The sequence below is a fragment of the Vombatus ursinus genome, unplaced genomic scaffold (genome assembly GCF_900497805.2).
Source record: "Vombatus ursinus unplaced genomic scaffold, bare-nosed wombat genome assembly UNPS02014833.1, whole genome shotgun sequence".
NCBI lineage: Eukaryota > Metazoa > Chordata > Mammalia > Diprotodontia > Vombatidae > Vombatus > Vombatus ursinus.
In genome coordinates, this window is record NW_020954611.1 from 2,673,446 (window position 1) to 2,693,213 (window position 19,768).

At 35.7% G+C, this 19,768-nt stretch overlaps 1 protein-coding gene across 11 annotated transcripts in view; it reads right to left on the minus strand.

Annotated features, from left to right (window-relative positions):
- ATE1 (arginyltransferase 1) overlaps positions 1 to 19,768 on the minus strand; it is a 183,258-nt gene that overhangs the window by 145,278 nt on the left and 18,212 nt on the right. For 6 of the 11 annotated variants that reach the window (XM_027839862.1, XM_027839866.1, XM_027839868.1 and 3 more), the window contains exons 6-7: positions 18,106 to 18,335; positions 12,670 to 12,798 (exon numbers count right to left, since the gene is read on the minus strand). In XM_027839862.1, the coding sequence (XP_027695663.1) occupies positions 12,670 to 12,798; positions 18,106 to 18,335 (359 nt within the window). Of the gene's footprint in view, positions 1 to 12,669; positions 12,799 to 13,725; positions 13,855 to 18,105; positions 18,336 to 19,768 lie in introns of all 11 variants that reach the window. The other 5 variants (XM_027839867.1, XM_027839865.1, XM_027839861.1 and 2 more) reach the window with 2 other exon arrangements.

Below are 19,768 nucleotides of genomic sequence, written 5' to 3' on the forward strand. Positions count from 1 at the left end.
AACCTATGATCTTTTTTCTTTTAGTTTGGAATATAAGGAGCAAGGAATATGTGTGAAAACTCTGGACTAAAGGTTACATCTACTATTTTTTTTTAAAGCAAAAGCAACATGACTAGAAAAATAATATAAATGGTATTTCATTTGGGAAAAAATTTCATCAAAGTGTTTGCACTGAAGCAGGCTATCAAGAGCAAATGCTGAATCCAAACGTATTTTCATATTGCAAGACAATCAGAAACATATTTCAGCCAAAGTGCTTCTGAAAAGGGAGGAGCTGTGTGACCACAGGCACTGTCTGCATTCACTTAGCCAAAAACACCAGTCAGTTACTATTTCCAAAGTTATTATTCAAGATTCTACTGGCAACTGAACAATTTCCTAACTGGCTTAGATCATCACACAAACCTAAAGAGATTTCATTACCTTTTAACCTACGAAGTGAATAAACTGCTATTAAAACATCCCAGACTAATTCTACTTAACATAGTATTAGTTACCATTTGTAAATGGTCAACAATGACTTATATCTACATAGTTTCTGAAATTTTCAAACGGAGCTATCATATTTTTAGCAGACAACTGAAGATCAAACTTACAGTTGGACAGTTTGGAAAAAATGGCATGGGTGCTTTTTAAATATCGAAGCAATTTATCCCTCAAGAAAAATTGTAGGCTGACAGCTAAGATATATTCTGTTTATTTATATTAAATAAGAGCAGCATGTAAAGTCATACTTGAAGGACTTTGCTAAAATATTTCCAAAAGGCCTTCTCTAAATCTTTCACAAATTTAAAATACTCATCATACAAAATGTCCAGGCAATCAAGTCTTGATACTATTCAAACAATTACCATTTTAAAAAATTTTATTCTTTTTATGGGTATCTATGTCAAATTTTATAGGAAAAACAAATGCTCCCTTCCTAAGTTAATATAATTCATATATTCATATAATCATATAATTCATAACATAATTCATCTACTTCAGAGAAATGTTTAGAAGATGAAAACTGAAGTGCAAAGTATTTTCTAGATTACAATTAGATTATGTTATGTTGTTTCACTGGACAAATAAGATTTAAAAATTCTTAATAAAACCATTCAGTGGTAGCTCCTTCCTCTAATCTCTATTTTATTTATTAACAATGTGGCTAACACAAACCTAGAAATGACAAATTCAGTGTTATCAATAACCTCTTTCTTGATATAGAACTTTGGACAAAAGCACTATGCCTCCATAAATCTGAAAATGTAATACATCAAAGTACCTTATACATGCTTATATAATTTAAATGACATTTTCCAAGTCCATTATACATCTTATGCTGATAGTAAAAAAAAAAAAGTATTGTATAGATGTTTCCCCAATCATGGGGATTTTTAATAATCAATTCAAAAAATACTTAGGAAGAGTCTACTGTGTATGTGCATTTTTTTAAGTTGAGGCAGCTAGATGACACAGTGGATACAGCACTGGGCTTAGAGTCAAGAAGACTTGAGTCCAAATCAAGTCTCAGACATTTACCAGCTGTGTGGCTTTGGCCAAGTCACCTAACCTCTGTTTGCCCCAGTTCCTTATCTGCAAAATGTTTATAATAATAGTACCTACCTCCCAAGGCTGTTTAAGGATCAAATGAGAAAATAACCATAAAGCACTTACACAGTGCCTGGCTCATAGTAAGCTCTACATACATGTTATTTATTATTATCAGTATTACTATTATTATCATGTGCAAGGCACCATATTAGACATTTGAGATACAAAGAAAAAAACAAAATGGTCTCTTCCCTCAAGGAGCTTACATTTTATGTATTTACACAAAAGGTACATAAAATGAATAGCATCCCAAAATCTTTATAGCAGAGCTACAATTCTAAAGAAGACGACAATTATATATTGTCATTTTGTATAGAACTCTCCTGACTTAATAACAGAAATATTCACTGAACATTTCTGAAAAAGGAGTACAAATTAAGGGAATATCCTAATTAGATTCTTTATATTCCTAATTCTGGAAGTAACTTTAAAGATTATCTAGTTTTATACGTTTATTTGAATAAACAAAGAAATAGAATAACAGGTAATGAGAGCTGAGAAATAAAAAAAACAGAAATACCTTGGAAATAGTGAGGATTCCGTTCCAGATCACTGCAATATAGCAATGAATTTTTTAGCTTCCCAGTGCATATAAAAATTATGTTTACACTATACTGTGGTCTGTTAAGTGTACAATAGTATTATGTCTAAAAAAAATGTAAATACCTTAATTTAAAAAGTTGCTTGCTAAAAAATGCTATCATCTGAGCCTTCAGCAAGTCAATCTTTCTTCTAGTGGAGGGTCTTGCCTGGATGTTGATAGCTGCTGATTGAGCTCAGGGCAGAGGTTGCTGAAGGCTGGGATGGCTGTGGCAATTTCTTAAACTAAGACAACAATGAAATATGCCATATTGATCAACTCTTTCTTTCATGAAAGATTTTTCTGTAGCATGCAATGCTGTTTGATAGCATTTTACCTATAGTCAAACTGCTTTGAAAATTGGAGTCAAACCTCTCAAATGCTATTGTTACTTTATCAACCAAGTTTATGTAATATTCTTCAATACTCTTGTGTCTAAGGCACTAGGGAGGCCCAAGGTAGTGGAAAGAGACAGAAAATGGTACTTGAGCTATCTACAGGTCTTTAAGGACAGAGACAAAGGTAAGAAGAGAGTGCAGTCCAGGCATATGAGACAGTCAGTACAAAGGTTTAGAAACACAGGATGGAATACTATGTGTGAGGAACAGGTAGAAGGTCAGTTTGGCCGACTGTAGAGTGCAAGAAAAGGAGTCATATCCAATAAGGCTGAAAAAGGGGCTGACATTAAGGCACAAATAAAGGGCTTTCAAAGGTAAAGTTTATATTTTATCTTAGAGGCAATAGGGAGCCACTGATGTTGAGCAGGTTAGATATACACTTAAGGAAAATTACTTTGGCAGCACTATGGGGGAGGTACTGGAGTGGAGGAGACTTGAGGCAGGGAGACCAATCAGGAAACCACTGCAAGTCGTCTAGGAGAGAGGCTTTTGACAAGGGCCACAATTGTGATGATAACTGTTCAAGAAGAAAGAAGGGATAAATGTAAAGGTAGAAACACCAGCATTTGGCAACTGAAAATACATGTGGATTGAGGGAGAGTGAGGAGTCCAGGAAAATGTGACTGGAAGGAAGGAATGTTCAACAGAAATAGAGAAGTTCGGTAGAGGGCAGGGCACAGGGGGAAAAAGAATGATTTCTGTTTTAAACATACTGAGTTTGAGATGTCTCTGGGTCATCTAGCGTATTAATGTTCAAGACAACGAATGATGTGGGACTGAAGCTTAGGGGAAAGAGGAGGGCTGGATCTAGAGATCTGTGAGTCATTTTCACAGAGATAACAATCAAATCATGGGGCCTGATGAGGGTACAAAGTTAGAGAATACAGGATTAGAGAAGAGAGCCTAGGACAGAATCTATAGTTAGGGGATATATGGATGATGGGCTTAAAAAAAGGAGAAAGAGGAGCAGTCAGAGAGAAAAACCAGAAGAGAGCAGTGTCACAAAAACCTAGAAGAGAGAAAGATTCCTGGAGAATATAGGTCACAGTATCAAAACCAGCACATAGGTATGAAAGACAAGGACTGAGAAAAGATTATCAGACTTGGCAATTCGGATAAGGATATTATGCAGGTGTCTTTGTGATGAAAATGGCAGAACATATTACTAGTAATGAGACTCATCCCTATGGCTAATTTAATTTTTTTAAAAACAGAGAAAATAGGGGTTCTAGCCCTAGCTTTACCACTATCCAGGTGAAGCACCTTAGGAAAATCATTTAACCTCTGAGTCTGCTGACATTTATATATGGCTCTAAGGCTTAGAAAACATTTACACAATCTCATTTGATGCTCACTACTGCCCTGAGCAGTAAGTACTACAATGCTGTTACTGGTTCCAAAGTATCTCTCATACCTACCATTCTCTCCATTCAGAGTCACTATCCATTTCTTTATCATCTCTTGCTTGAACTATTGCAATAACCTTCAGATTGGTCTCCCTGCCTCAACACTCTCCCTTCTCCCATTCATCCTCCCCACATCCATCCAAAAAGTCATTTTACTCCAGTAAAGGTCTGACCTTGTCACCCCAGTATTCAATGAACTCCAGTGGCTCTCTATTAACTCCAATATCAAATATAACTTACTCTATTTGGCTTTTAAAGTTCTTTACAGCTTGGACCTAACTTATGCTAATTATACATTACTCACTTTCTTGTATTCTATGGTCCAGACAAACTGTCCTTTCTTCCTGTTTTTAATAACACTCTTAAAAAACACAATTAAAATAACCAAACGAACAGAAAACTAAGGCATGACACTATCCAGAATCAAGAAAAAGCAATGGATTTACATCAAAAACTTTCTGATGACTCAAAATCATAGACAATTTACTTGTGTTGGTTTTTGCATTGTGTATGGTGAATATCTACACAGAGAAACATTACTTCTAGAGGAAATATAGTATGTTCACTAATTATGATGATCTATTATTTGGTTTTGGTATTGTGTATCTTTCAACAGAAAAGTATGAAAAAATTCTTCACCTGTTCAGCAAGCTATACTGACTACATTAACTGATTAATCACTAACAATTAACTAAATTAATAATAACTAAATTAACTGATTAATTACTAACAATTATCATTTAACGTCCCACAGGATATACACAGAGATTTTTTTAAAATAATGGAGTATATTCATTCATGCTGTACTCAGTAAGTTATTATTTTTACTGAGAACAAAAGTTTTTATACTATTAAGCAAAAATATTGAATATTAGTTGTTTTATCTTTACTGTTAATTTTATAACATCTCTCATAAACATCTCCTTATCTCCTCTGATATTGCCACCACTTCAACGCTGGCCCTTATCACCTCATGCCTAGACTATGGTAATGGCCTGCCACAAGTTTCTCCCCACTCCAGGCTATACTTCACTCAGCTGTCAAAGTGATCTTTCTAAAGCACAAGTCTGACCAAGTCACCCCCCTACTCAATAAACTCCAGTGACTCCCTATAACCTCCAGGATCAAATGTAAATCCTTTCATAACCTGCCTTCTCCCACCACACCCTTTCAGCCTTCTTATACCTAATCCCCCTCTTTATTTTCTCCCCTCCACATATTTTGTGATTCAATGACAGTAGCTATCTTGTGTTCCATCCCCCACCTCTGGGAATTTTTACTGGTTGAACCCCATGCCTAGAATGCTTTCCTTCATCTCTGCCTCTTGGATTCCCTGTTTTCAGATTCCAACTAAAATCTCACCTTCCACAAGAAGCCTTTCCAGAGATCCCCTTAATTCTAGTGTCATCTGTTTATTACTTCCAATTTATACATGTGAGTGATTTTTATATGTAATTTATATACACATATCTATGTATATGTATACATAGTTAGTTGTTTTCATGCATGTCCCCCACTAGACTGTGAGCTCCTTAAGGGTAGGGGTTATCTTTTGCCTTTCTCTGTATCCCTGGCACTTGGCACATGGTAGGTACTCAATAAATATTTGCTGACTGAAGGAGGAGAAGGAAGGAGAATTATCATCCTCATACCTGGTAAAACTCAGCTTAAATGCTTACTTCTTCAAGAGAGGCCTTTCCAAGTCCCCCCAACCTCCTAGGGCCTTGGACTCTAAGGCAAGCTTTCTTCCACTCTGTGTTGATCTTGTAGGTGCTGACGTGTAGATGTGTTGTCTTCCTCACTAGCACATAAGCTCCTTGAGGCCAGGAACTGTTTTCCCCTTTTTGTCATTTGTACTTGCACAGTGCCTATTCATACAATATTTGTTTGTTTGTTGACTGACTGTTATAAGTCTATAAAGAATAAATACAAACCAAATAGATCAATAAAAACAAGTTTGAGAGGTAGGTCACCAGAAGCTGGAGGAAATCATGAAAGAATTCCCAGAGAAGGTAGTGCTGGAATGAATTCCATGTGTGGGGATTGCCCACCAGTGAGAATAGAGACAGGAGAGTGACTGGAAGCATGGAGGAAAGGTGAGTTTAGCTGAACAGCAACAGGTAGGAGGGGAAGTAGCATCTAATGAGGCTGGAAAGAAAGGCTGAGCCAGAGGGTGACGGGTTTTAAAAGCTAAGCAGAGAAGCTTATTTTTTATTCTCAGAGAAGCACAAAACTAATGGAGTGACTAGGGGAGTAACAGGGTCAGACTTACACCTATGAAGGAGAACTTCTTTGGCAAAATGGTGGAGGGAAGTGAAGTGGAAAGGCAATCAAGTCAAGGAGATCAATTAGGAAGGAAGCCACTGCCTTACGTTAGTCAGGCAGAGGTGATGATGGCCTGAACTAGGGGAATGACTGTTTGAGTAGAAAGAAGGGGTTGAATTGGACAGGCACAGTCAAGGTAAAAACAGCAAGACCTAGCAACTGACTGGATACATGGCAGAGGGAAGAGTGAGAAGTGGAGTATAACTCTAAGGTTACAACTCTAGGAGACAGAGAATGATGGTACCATTAAATAGAACCTCACTGGAAGACTATGGAGAAGACTTATAAAGGTATGGATGAAGTGCATCTGCATTGACAGAGGGAATACCCAGACTTAGGAGATCAAGCATCCATTGAAACATTGAAAATATTTCAACATTGGTATAACCTAGGATGAATATATTTATCACACTGGGCAAGTAATAGCTATTGTTTTCTTCCATATTTATACTAACAGAAACCTATGAAAATAAATTTTCAGAGAAATCTTTTAAAAAAATCTATTTCAATCACTCTGCTCTGTGCTAAATACTGTACCCTAATACACAGCCACAGATATAAATATATGTATATATACACACACATATACATAAATGTTCTCTATCCATTTTAATAGTCAAGATTTATGTTCTACAAGCATATTTACATATTATATTAAGCATAACATAAATATGTATCATTTACGCAGCAAATCATCTACTGGGATACTTCTTAAAAAATCCTACAAGTAATTCCTTCAAACTACTTGACATGTAAAATGAATTGCCACGCCAAAAAACAAATAGAACTTTAGTAGTTAGACTATATCAATGGCTAGTATTGCTCATTTCTCAAGTTATTACTAGGATATCATAAAATCTGATGCTTCTCAAGTATAATGGAAAAAAGATTTAAAATACAAATGCTAAAAACAAATGGTACTCATAGCAAGATTACTCACATCATAGGAGCTTTACACTTGTTAAAATGTACTTTATTAACTATTGGTATAATCTCAATACTCACATTCAGAAAATTAAAGACAGCTTTTACTACTGCATTAACAACCCAACTTCTTTTGCCATCATTTGACTTTTCCTTGTCATTTTATATTTATAAGTTTAGGAACAACATTTTTCCTCCTGAATACTTTTCCATTTGCTATAAAATGATTTTACTTACTGGTTGTTTCTTAGGAGCAGATGTCAATTTTCTTATTCATTTATTTCTCAAATATTTATGAGGCACCTATTTATTGCATGCAAAAGAGTGTACTAGATGTTCTCTCTCTAGTCCTTCACGTAGTTAGTGCTATCCTTGTAAGCATGCAAGATCAAAGCATTACAAAATCAGTGCCAAAGCCAGGGAAATATCTAAATTCCCTACTTTATAGATGAAAAAACCTGAGTCCCAGAAAAGTTTAGTACTTTGCTTAAAACATATCAAAATAGCAGAACTTGGTCTAGAAGCCAGAGGTCTTTATTCTTTATTCAGTGCTTCTATTAAATCATTTTGAGGACCTCCTATAGACAAGTGGTTCATAACTTTTTCAAGTATTCAGACCCTTTTTTAATGTCTGCAAAGTTCCTTGGACTCCCCAATATAGGATGTTAGACTACTAGTATCTGTTGACTAAGAAAGTGCAGTGACAAAAAGCTATTATGAAGTCAATTTTGCTTTTAAGTGAATTTGTATTTCAGCAATCACATCAGCATCTACATTATCTGAAAACCAGTAATACACATACATGTTTCGGAGACATTTTTCAGCCTTCATAAGTTGTAATTGTTTATAGATTCATATATGGTTTCACTGACACTTTGAAATAATACTCTAGCTTCCTAGAGGTCTATAGTCCAAAGGCTGGAAACCACTTTTCTAGATTAACACATACCTTTCAGAAAATGGCCCTTAAACATTCACTTGAAGAGAACCATCAAAATATCTCATAGCTTCACCCCCACCCTGTTGGAGCTGCCCTCTCCTACTAATGCATAAATTTCCCTCTTAGCAAATGTCACTCAGCATTTCTTCCAAATTTGAATCACGTATTTATCAATCTCAAGGTTTCTGGAAAATGCAGTATTTCTCCACAAAATATTTTAAATAATTATTCTTTAATTGTACAATTAATTATGTCCAGTGTAAATAAACTTTTATTAAGCACATACTCTGTGCAGGTCTCCATGCTCGGTGCTGGGATACAGAAAATAGAAAGAACACAATCCATGACTACGAGGAACTTATATGGGAGAGGGGAGGAAGTGATGGACTACAAGCATAAAAGTTGGCATAATCTAAGGTAGTGAGTGAGGAAGGAAACAGGAAGACCTAAGCAAAGTACTCTAGGAATATCTGAGTAGGAGATCCCTTTCAGCTCAGGAGAGGAAGCAGTCATGGTACTGTGGAAAGGCATGTGTTTATATCCCAGCCCTGCCACTAAGTGTCTGTGTGACCTTGGCCAAGTGACAACCTCTTTGGGCTTCATTTTCCTCATCTGTAAAATGAGACTTGAACTTCACCTCCAAGGTCATTTTCAGCTCTAATTTATGAGCCCATGAGATGGCATGAAAAGTTCAAGGAACAGTAGTCTGCTCAGGCCAGAACACAGAATGAATAAATAAGAATAATGCTAAAAAGGTCAATTCTAGAAAGAAAGTATAATGCATGAGTTTTATTCTTGAGGCAAGAGTTCCCTACTGAAGTGCTTTAAGTAAGTGACATGGTGACTACAGAGGTCTTATGAATCTTATTTTTTGGCAAGTGAGTGAGTGGAGAAAGTACTAGAAATGGGAGAGATGGTACAAAGGGAGCCCAATGAGAAAACTAGCAAGGTAGTCTAGGTGAGACGTGTTATGGACCAAAAATAAGGAGGGAGAATTAAGAGTGGAAATAAGGGGACAAACACAAGAGATGTTAAGGAAGTGATCAATCAACAACTGGCTGGAAGAGGTGATAAGAGGCTAAAGAGGAAAAGATAGGGTTTTGAGCCTGAGTGACAGGAGAATAATTAATGCCATCAAGTGAAATAAGACTTTGATAGACTTGGCTCTTCTCAGCAATGCAAGGATCTAAGACAACTCCAAAAGACTCACAATGGAAAATGTTATCCCATCCAGAGAAAGAACTATGGAGTCTGAATGCAGATGGAAGCATACTGTCTGCTCTCCTTTTTCTTTGTTGTTTTGTTTTATTGCTTCTTTCTCAGGGTTCCTCTCATTAGTTCTAATTGTTCTTTACATCATGACTAATGGGAAAATATGGTTAATATGAATGTTTAAGTAGAGCCTATATCAGACGTCTTGCCATCTTGAGGGAGGGGTAGAAGAGAGGGAAGGAGAGAAAACTTAAAACTCAAAATCTTTGAAAACCAAAAATAAATTAATTATTTTTTTAAAAAAGAAGAAAGAGAAATAGGTACATTTGAAGTATAGTAAGGCAGGAGATGATGAAATTCAATACGGAACAATTTGAATCTGAAGTACCAATGGATGTCCAGGTGGAGATGATCAGCAGGAAGTTGGAGATCCCCTCATCAAAGCTTCAGAGCTAGAAAGGACCTCAGAGGACATCTAGTCCATCTTCTCAAAGTACAGACAATGAAAATAAGGCCTAGAGAGATTAAGTGATCTATCCAAGGTTACACAAGTGGCAGAGTCAAGATTAAAACCCAGGTTCCCTGACTCCAAAAGCAGTCTTCTACTGCAGCAGCTGTCTCCTTAGTTGCATACTTTAATTATATATTGCTTTCAAAAAAAAGTTGTAGATATCAGCAATATCTTACCAGGGATTCAAACGCAAATTATTTTGTACATATTTTCATTTTCCTGATATTTTCTTGTAGTCACCTTGCTATGAATAACTAAAAATACAAGTATTTTCAAAATACATAGCAAGTCTTCCACTACCTGAGTATCTTCCAGTGGGAGCTGCTTTTCAGAAATATTACTAATATGACTTGATTTTTACTGTTTTAGAATACATAAGCATCCAACCTATATTTATTTCTTCTCTCATCTAACAGCTGAACCAATAACCTACTTTTCTGGATCTTAATACGATTATTATACAGTTACCATCAGAAGCTAAATAGATTTTGTGCCAAAGTCAACCTACGACACAAACTGCTCCTAACCTTAAATGCTTAAAAAGTCAACAGAAAAACAAATTATTCATTATTAAATGATCTTATTCTGCTGAATAAACAATAGTCCTCTAAAGTATATTCCACACTGCCCTTGAAGCATTGTTCATGAGATTGTTTAAGTTAAGCCTGATAAAGCAGAAAACGTTCTCTCTTTCTGACAGAATCTAGAATTTTTTCAGAGAATATAAATTCGGGAACCATCTACTTAATTAATGACATTAGGCACGAGACAGTAATACAAGTTCACTTATGGAAGCAAAGTATACTTATGCATGTTCACAAATCATTTTTTTTTGTACTCTGTGGCTTGAATTAGATTCCTTAAATAAAAGCTCCAGGAGGTAGACCCACAAAGAAAAACAATAAGATCCCTATCAGTTTCTTTTTAGCAACCAGCTACACAGAAAAAGTAATGCTTACAAATAGTTGGATAACCAGTTTTTGCTGAGTGGAGTATATGATGGCACAAAAAAGCAGAAGGTGGTCCTCATCTGGCCCACTGCCCAATTCTAAGGAGAGCTATTCTAGGGCAGCTGTCAGCTAAACAAGATCCTCTTAACGGAAGCAAAAACGTATTTTCTCGCACATGGAAAGCTTGCCAACTTGCATAATCAAGAGACAGCCCTAAAGATGTAACCCAAGAAACATCCTAGTTTGAAACAAACCTTTTCAATCTGTGATGTTTCAATTCCCTTAAACTTGAGAGTTCAGAAGAAAATAAGACGTACTACTTTAAAAGACCCCTAACATTAAATAATGTGAATGAATAATCATGTTAAGCAGCACTAAAGTATATAGTTGTATAAGCAGTCATTCTAAGGGAAATTACAATACTGCTACAACACAGAGTGTAATTGGTACTCATACAGTATAAAGCAAGAACAATGTTCCCACAGGTAAACAGTTCAATTTCTCTTCATGAAGGAAACGAAAATAAAGGACAAATACATTAAAAAGAACAATACAAAGTAATGATGTGCAAAATATGATTCAGAGAGAAAGTAAAAACAATCAACATGAAAGACATTTCCATTTTCTGTGAAAGTGTACCATATTCACTCAGGTAATGAAGTAGTTTAAACTAACATACATGTGAATACAGCTGCTTGTCATCCTGGTTCCTTTTACAGACTGCTTTCCTATTTGATAGATATTTTTCATCAGTTGTGAGCAATCAATGCCATAATACAAGCTAGTTTGGGTTTTAAAAGCAGCACGTTAACTCTGTCAACAGCTAAGGCAAGAACTGTCTCCTCCCTCGGCCACTCTTACTTGCACATTTTTCTATGTAAATATCCAATAATGGTAAGAATGAATGGCAAAAAAGACAAGGACTCAAGAGTCACCACAAATGCTTAAAGTGCAGGTTAACCCCTACTATACTCAAGTACAAAGTGTTGTGTGTGGTTCCAGTATTACCGGAGAAATTCAAGATAAAATAAGCAAGATCTGGATCTTATAACAGTAAAGGTACATAAAAACACGTAAAGCCTACTTACATCTTTTTCACACATTGTCAAATCCGTGAATAACAAAGCATTACCAATGACAGAGTGAGTCTCTTTGATCCTCACAACTCTGTGAGGTAGTTATTATGATTCTCACTTTATAAATGAGAACACTGAGGCTGAGAGAGATTAAATAACTTCACCAGTTACATAGCTCATAAGTGAATAGCAACATACCCTGACAATGCTCAGATCTTTTCCTCCTGAGGAATTCCATGTGCTCTGAACATATTAATTTATTTGTCCTTAGAACTACTCAGTGACCTCCTTGACATTTACTTAGCACTTCAACATTTCCCAAATGCTCTCGTCACAAGAACTCTATGGGATAGTACTACAAGTATAATGATCCCCATTGGAAAGATGGGGAAACATATTTGGAGCAATTAAATGATGTGTACACCACCACAAACTGATGGGGGAGCCAGGTCAGGAGTCTGTGCAGGTAAGCTTAGCCCCACATTTAGTGCTCTTTCCTCTATATCACAGCGCTCCCAGAAGGCTGTCAGGTCCCCTTTCTAAACAGACAACTGTCACCTGGAGCTTATGTTACCTGCCCTAATTCTGGCAGTTAGTCAAGAGAGGCAGCCATCTGACACACACTATCCATTACATTATGCTCCCCAGGCTTGCTGGAGATACAGCATAGCTGTAGCTGTTCTTTACTATGGCATCCTAGTAGTTTACAGACAAAAAAATCATCAATAGAGGCAAGAACATGTAACAGTACCTCGGCTTCCCCACACTCAGCTGCTGTATCCTTGTGTATGGCCATTTGATACTTGGCATATAAAGAGAGTGACTGGTGGAAGGACGACTTGAACTCTGGGTCCTCAAAGGCAACAGGTACTAACCTCACCTTCAGAGCAAGGAAAATACAGGTATCTTAGATTGAAATTTCTCTCTGATGATACGCTTCTGAAGGCAAGGCTAGTGTAAGATCTCCTCAACTCCACTCCAAAGCTCAGCATTGGAATCTTACCTGAAACAGAATAAGCCCTACTAAGGGTTAAGTGGCATAAAGCCTATATAAGCCTTATGAAACTAACTCTAGTTTTAAATCTCTTTAAGGGTCAAGGCTCTATCTACTATTTGTTTCTATCCACTTATTACGGTTCTGTTTACAGTGAACATTCAATAATTATTACTTGCTTAGAATAATGGCAACATACTCAGCTTCTACTCTATCCTCCCTCCAGAAGCATTAATTTTATCTTAGGGATTTTTAAAATTATTTGATTACCGAAATTATTAAGTGGTCAGAATACTATGGCTTTTAATGAGCTACTTTATTTTTCTAGTTTCAGGTTTTCACTGAAGGCACCATAACCAAAATAATTTGGCAGTTCTGCACCACTTCTGCTATTTATTTTTAAGTATGGATACAAAATGTTTATAAAGTTGTATGAAATACATGCATACTATGGAGGTGTGCATTGGGGGCGTAAGATAATTTTCTGAGTATAAAATACATGACCTACAAAGATTTATCACTGACTATAATTTTGATGTATCTAAACACACTAACCATGCGCAAAGCAAAATTATCTACTTTTTGTGGTACATACCATTTTGAGGTTATATATCATTGGTATCTAATGAAATTTGCACTTCCAGAATGTCCATTAGTTTGCTATTTCTATCTCTTTGAAGATTTGCTTCAAACAGACTATGAGCAACATGTACCATAAAATAAACTTCATTCTTGAAACCAGGATTCATGCAATGGTATTAAGTGTAGGGGAAAGTTCAAATCGAACATAAAAATTATACTTGGCCTTCTGACCTGGCTTACAGTTGGTTTATCAGGTGGGTCCTTGTGAATAACCATCTGGTAACGTTTATAGACCTGGTAAGACTCCTGAAATGTGGCTTTGAACTGGGAACTTGGTGGGGATGATCTCACCACCCTCACCTTCAGAAGGAGTTGAAAAACAATTCTCATTAATAAAACAAATTGTAATAATTACTCATACCTGAAAATAACTGAAATTTTTTTTAATTTTAAAAAAGGCACATAATAACTATGTAGCTTATTGATAACATTAAAACTGAATCATTTAATAAAACATTTAAGGTAAATCAATTAATAAAACTTTAAAATCTATTATTTCTGTCAACAGAAAAGCCCCACACATTATAGGAGGCCCTCTCAATTTCTACTTGCTAGTTCTGAAGTTAATGGAAATATGCTTATTTAATCAAACTATTATGTTTCTAAAGATGATTTAAATTATGGATGGCTTTCAATTTTGATGTCTGGATATCAATGAACTTATATCAGTATGTTCCTAGAATTATCTCAGAAAACAAAAAAAATAAAGATTTTAATATGATTTGGTTAAAATGTTCTTTCTATAACATAAAATTAGAGAAAGGACCAACAATTTTTATCACTTTGCTTTATCAGAAAATCATACAGTGACAACCCATAAAATGTGAATATTCAGACAAGTATTTTATAATAATTTTGAGGAAGGGGAAAAACTTTTAAAATGCAACATTTTTACCTGTAATAAATAAGAACTGCTGATTTATGTATTAATTTTAGATTTTGCTTCTACAACATTTTATCTTCAGAATGTTACTTAGGGGACTACTTTATGTATATACAAATTATGAATAATTTGAAGTCTAATGCCTAAGATGCAAAGGATGTTACAGATTATCCATTCCAACCCTTTTGTTTTACAGATGCAAAAACTGAGGTTCAGAGAAGTGCTGTGATTTACCTGAGCCCCCAAAGTCAGTAAGTTGCTGACCTAGGATGTAAAGCCCAGACCTCCTGCAGGGCTCCAGGCCATGCTGCCTCCCATATTATTACAGATTACACCAGAATGGTGCTTTTCACAAGGACACACAATTGTGGGCCTTTAATGTACACAGAGACCTCTCTAGGCCACGAAGTGCATTCTATACTTTTAAACATTTTGTCAAAAAGTGCCTACCATGCTTATACTTAAAACTAAGATATAAACAATTTGGTTATTATTTTTTTTTTAAAGAAAAAGAAAAGAGAACCATAGCTCCAGAGCAATGGCTCTTCGTTTTTTGTGTGTTGTGGATCCCTCCAACAGTCTGGTAAAGTCCTTGGCCCCTCGTTGGAATGTTTTTAAATGTGCAAAATAAAATCGTAGCATTACAAAAGAAATCTATTTTATTGACATAAAGACGTAGTTTTTTCCCTGACCCAAGTTCAGAGGCCCACTGAAATCTATCCATGAACTCCAATGGACTCCAGGTTAAGATTCTTTAGGTTTCCCAGGTCCTGAAAGGATCTGGTTTCAAATTCCACCTCTGATGCTTACTATCTATGTAACATTGGGCAAGTCACTATCCTCAGACTCAGTTTCCTCATCTGTAAAATGAGGGAGTTGGACTATACACACTTTGATGCCCCTTCCACCTTTAGATCTATGATCCTCTGGTCATTTCTATTTAAAAATATAAGTGAGAATACACATATATGTTCAGGTGGAAAGAAGGGAAATAAAAAATATAATAAAGAGAAAAAGCCAAAGTCACTGGCATTTTGTGAAAAGTAGTTCCATTAGATACAAAGAGTGATACCTAGTGAACAAGAAATCCCTCATATTTTGCTATCAGACACTCACTCCTTATAAGAAAAGGGTCAGCATTCCACTTTTAGGAATCACAATAAACTCAGAAAATAAGCTATCAATTCAGTTGAACCATTCAAAACGTTTGAAAAATGTAAATAATAACTAATTATCAAAAACTGTTCTTTTTTAAAGTGGGTACTAGACAACAAGCATCAAAATATACAGAAGTCTACTCAGGGATATTTTCTACTAAAAATAACAGAATAGCATATGCCTAACAAACTACCAATGTCTGCCAAGAGAAAAAAGTTTTGATGCATTTGGTAACCATTCTATAATACTTTCTTTTTGAATGCTTTATTTTTATTCTTAAATTATAATGTAAAGGGTGTAAACAGAAAAGCTTCCCTTGGACTCCACATTTGGGTATCTGATGATACTTTCTTGACAGAATTTGGTGTACTGGCCCACATTACGATGAATGATTTGAGTCACAAATAAACATATAACATGAATGATACAGGACCATATGTGGGGATGGGTAAGTCAAGGCTAGTATACTCCTAAGCCATATTAGACTTGGCTTTTAAAAGAGAAAGGATACAGAAATGTGGTGAGAACCAAATAGACAAAGAAAAGACAATCTGATGCCCCCAGATTCTGCTTGTTGGAAAGCCAATTACAGATGCAGAATGAGGCACAGTTTTGCATACAAATGAATTGTTTTGTTTTACTTGATTTTTACAAGTGGGAGAGTTTCACTGGGAAGTGACAATGACATTAAAAAAGGGGGGGCATCAATAAAATATTGGGGTTTTGTTTTGTTCCTCTTTTTTAAAAGAAGACATGTGTGACCCCTGAAGTCGCTCCAAGGAACCATGTAACCCCAGGACAGAGAGAACCATATTGCCCCGGAGCAGCTAGAATAGAATAGATTCAAGGGCCAACCAATCTTGGGAAAAACAGTCAGAGTTTCTGAACAACACTGAATTCATGGCCCAAGAAGTAGCTGGAACTACACATGAGCAAAGGACACGCTGTAGAAGAACAAGCCTAGACCTTGCCTTCCCCTATCATCGGAGATCATAAGAACTGTGCAAATCTGTGACAAGGAACTGATTCTCTAGTAACCCAATTCAGGAGACTCCGAAGTTTCAGGTGGTATTAGAAGTCTGGACAGCTGACCAAATAAAAAGAGACCTACTCTTTACCAATTCCCAATTACTTTCCCTTTGTGAGGGAAGACTCAACCCTAAGGTAATATCTTAAGCCTAGAGGAAGGCACAGTTCTCAGGGGAGTTGGAACTAACCGGAGAAACAAAGAAAGTTGTCTTAACTGTATCTGGGATAAAATAAGGGGGTCCTGTGTGTTTTTCGTTTTCCATCAGATGAAATAAAGTCTGTCTTAAATGACATATATTGTTAGCCTGAGTATTTATGTAAAAGTTGAGGGTCTCTTTTTATATATATATATTTAGATGCATAAGCCATATGCGGATGTTACCAGATGAGATTCCAGGTGGGGGTTATGAGCCAAAGAGAAATTTTTAAATTTGAAATTTGTCTCCAAAATGAATTTAGTCTATATAAACCCAGAATGGGCTTTACAGACCTCAAATTTTAATTTCTGTTGTTATTACTGTTTTTCATCATGTTGTGGATAGAGCGCTGTATTCCAACACCTAGGATCAAATCCTGGCTCAGATATAGTAATTGTGTGACCCTAGGCAAGTCACTTAACTATCCTAAACAGAGCCTTCAAAAGGGAATAATTACAGCACCTACCTCACCAAGTTGTTGTAAAGATTAAATGAGATAACGCTAAAAAGCTATATAAATGTTATTATAGAAGGGTTACTATTTTTGAGGGGAGTAGCTTTGGTAATACTGTCTACTGTAGTTATGGTAAAAAATATTACTTTTTGAAAGTAACAAGAAAACAGAAAGTATACTAGACTTTACCTAAAAATGACTTTTCTTTCTCCAAATCAGCTCTACAAGAAAAAAATTGTAGAACCAGAAATCTATGTATTAAGTGTCTATTATGTATTAGGTTCAAGAAAGATTTAGTTAATAATAGACTCATAATGGTAGAAATTACCTACATTTTGGAGCATACTCCTAACCTTCTGAGGTAAAAATCCCTTGGTGCCACTACCAGGCTGAGAATCTTTGACTGGATAAACGTTGTCTGACTCAATGTGAAAATACTAGGAATTATGTGTAATTCCCCCACACACACCTAATTGAAATTCATAATCCAAATCCAATTTTAATAAATCCAATTTTAATGTTTATTATTGTCTTTGATTTTAACTAAAAGGAAACCTTGTTATACGAAAGAGTCAGAGCGCCCTCTACTGTGAAACATTTTATTTTTATGGCTATTTCTACCTAAAGGTCTAAGTTGGTAAGGCTTTTCAAAAATAAATAAATAACAGCATTCCAAAATGGAAATTAAACTTTGAAATTTGGAAAATTTAAAATCTATGTCATAGCAGTCCACATCATTTACTTCCTTTTTATTCAAACAACACAGTTTAAATTTTCTAATTTTAACTGAAAGATAAAACTGAACAAAAAATCATTATATAACAGAATACCTCTAATTGATGTGCAGCATCCTCAGGTAAGGTGTCAAAAATGAAATCTTCAACGGATTTAGGCTGATTTAATTTAGGTTTTTCTGAGGGCAAAGATTGTGGTTCATGCTGAATCTGAGAACCTTCAAGCTTGTCTGTTTGACTCTTAAGAATGAGTTTCTGCCTTTTCCTTTCTTTCCGTATATCCTTTGCTTTTCGACATGGAGGCTTACTCAAATCAGCCCCTTTGCCTAAAACGACCAAGATATATGTCAAGTTTTTCTTTAGGTAAAAAATGTTTTTCAAAAACACAATAATTCTTCAAGTTATCCCAAAGTCAGAGACTGCTACTGCCAAACCTAAACAGGTACTTGTATAGTACCAGTAAGTTGCTATTTTGCTGACTACTATCTCCATCACTAGAATTCACTACGAAGATATGCAGCTCAACACAATGACACATACAATGCAGGACTTGGGAGTCAAAAAGATGTAGTGATTCAAACTCCACTTTAGGTCTTTACTACTAATGTAAAACCAAGATCAAGTTATTCAATCTCTCTGGGCTTGTTTCTTCATAAATTGAGGATAATGTGCCCACCTCACAGTTCAGCTCCCCCAAAGTAGAAGTCATCTTGTCTGGGTTCTCAGACAAAAACAAAGCGGGCCTAGTTGAGAATTGCAAAGTCTAGTCCCAGTTTGTGTGGTCTAGATTACATTGGTCAACTGACCATCCTAGAAAATTTGTCTGCTAAAAGATAGATATTGAACTTTTCATAAAAAAATTAAAGATTTTTAAATTTTAAAAGCTTTTAACCGATGAGGAAGTAGTAGTTGTATAAAATATCAGTACAACTGGGAAAAAAATTATTTCATTCAGAAAATGCTTACAGACTAGTCTTGTTACACTAGTGAAAGAAATGCTAATTGAACACTTCAATTTCAGTGCTATGGAAGTTTTACAAATCAAATTCTGGGGTGGACATTAAAATGAAAATTTTTTTCAAGTTCATGCAACTGTCAAATTAGAAATGAAAGCCTAAGAACATTATTAAAAATTTCATGACTTCTATTTTTCTTATGTAAAACATCAAATTATGTTACTAAAAACAAATACAAGAAACTATGAAATTAAAAGTTTATGTAACCTACTCCCTTTAGTTTGAACTAATTCAGAAAGCATTATCTACTGGTCATCTGTTTACCCAAATTCTTATATAAACATTATCTTGGAAAACATGTGCTTATATCCTAAACATCTCAATCTGGAATTTTTTAGCACAAAGGAACTTGAAAACATGGTTACATCACCTTAGGATAATCTAAATTTCTGGCATATAAGTCATCTAAATTTACACAGTGGATTGTGTTTAAAAAAATGTATCTGTAAAACAGCTATATGGGTCTCAGAAAGCATTTTGCAATAAAAACAATTTACATGACAGATAATTAAGTTCTCAGGCCAAGCCAAAACAGCTTGCTTTGAAGCTCTGGCTCTCTTGTGGGATGTGTGTGTGTGTACACACACATATTCATATATACATATACACACACACATATATACACATATACGGGGGGAGGGGAGAGGGAAATGGGGGGAGGGAGGGAGGGGGAGGGGGAGAGGGGGAGAGGGGGAGGGAGAGAGAGAGAGAGAGAGAGAGAGAGAGAGAGAGAGAGAGAGAGA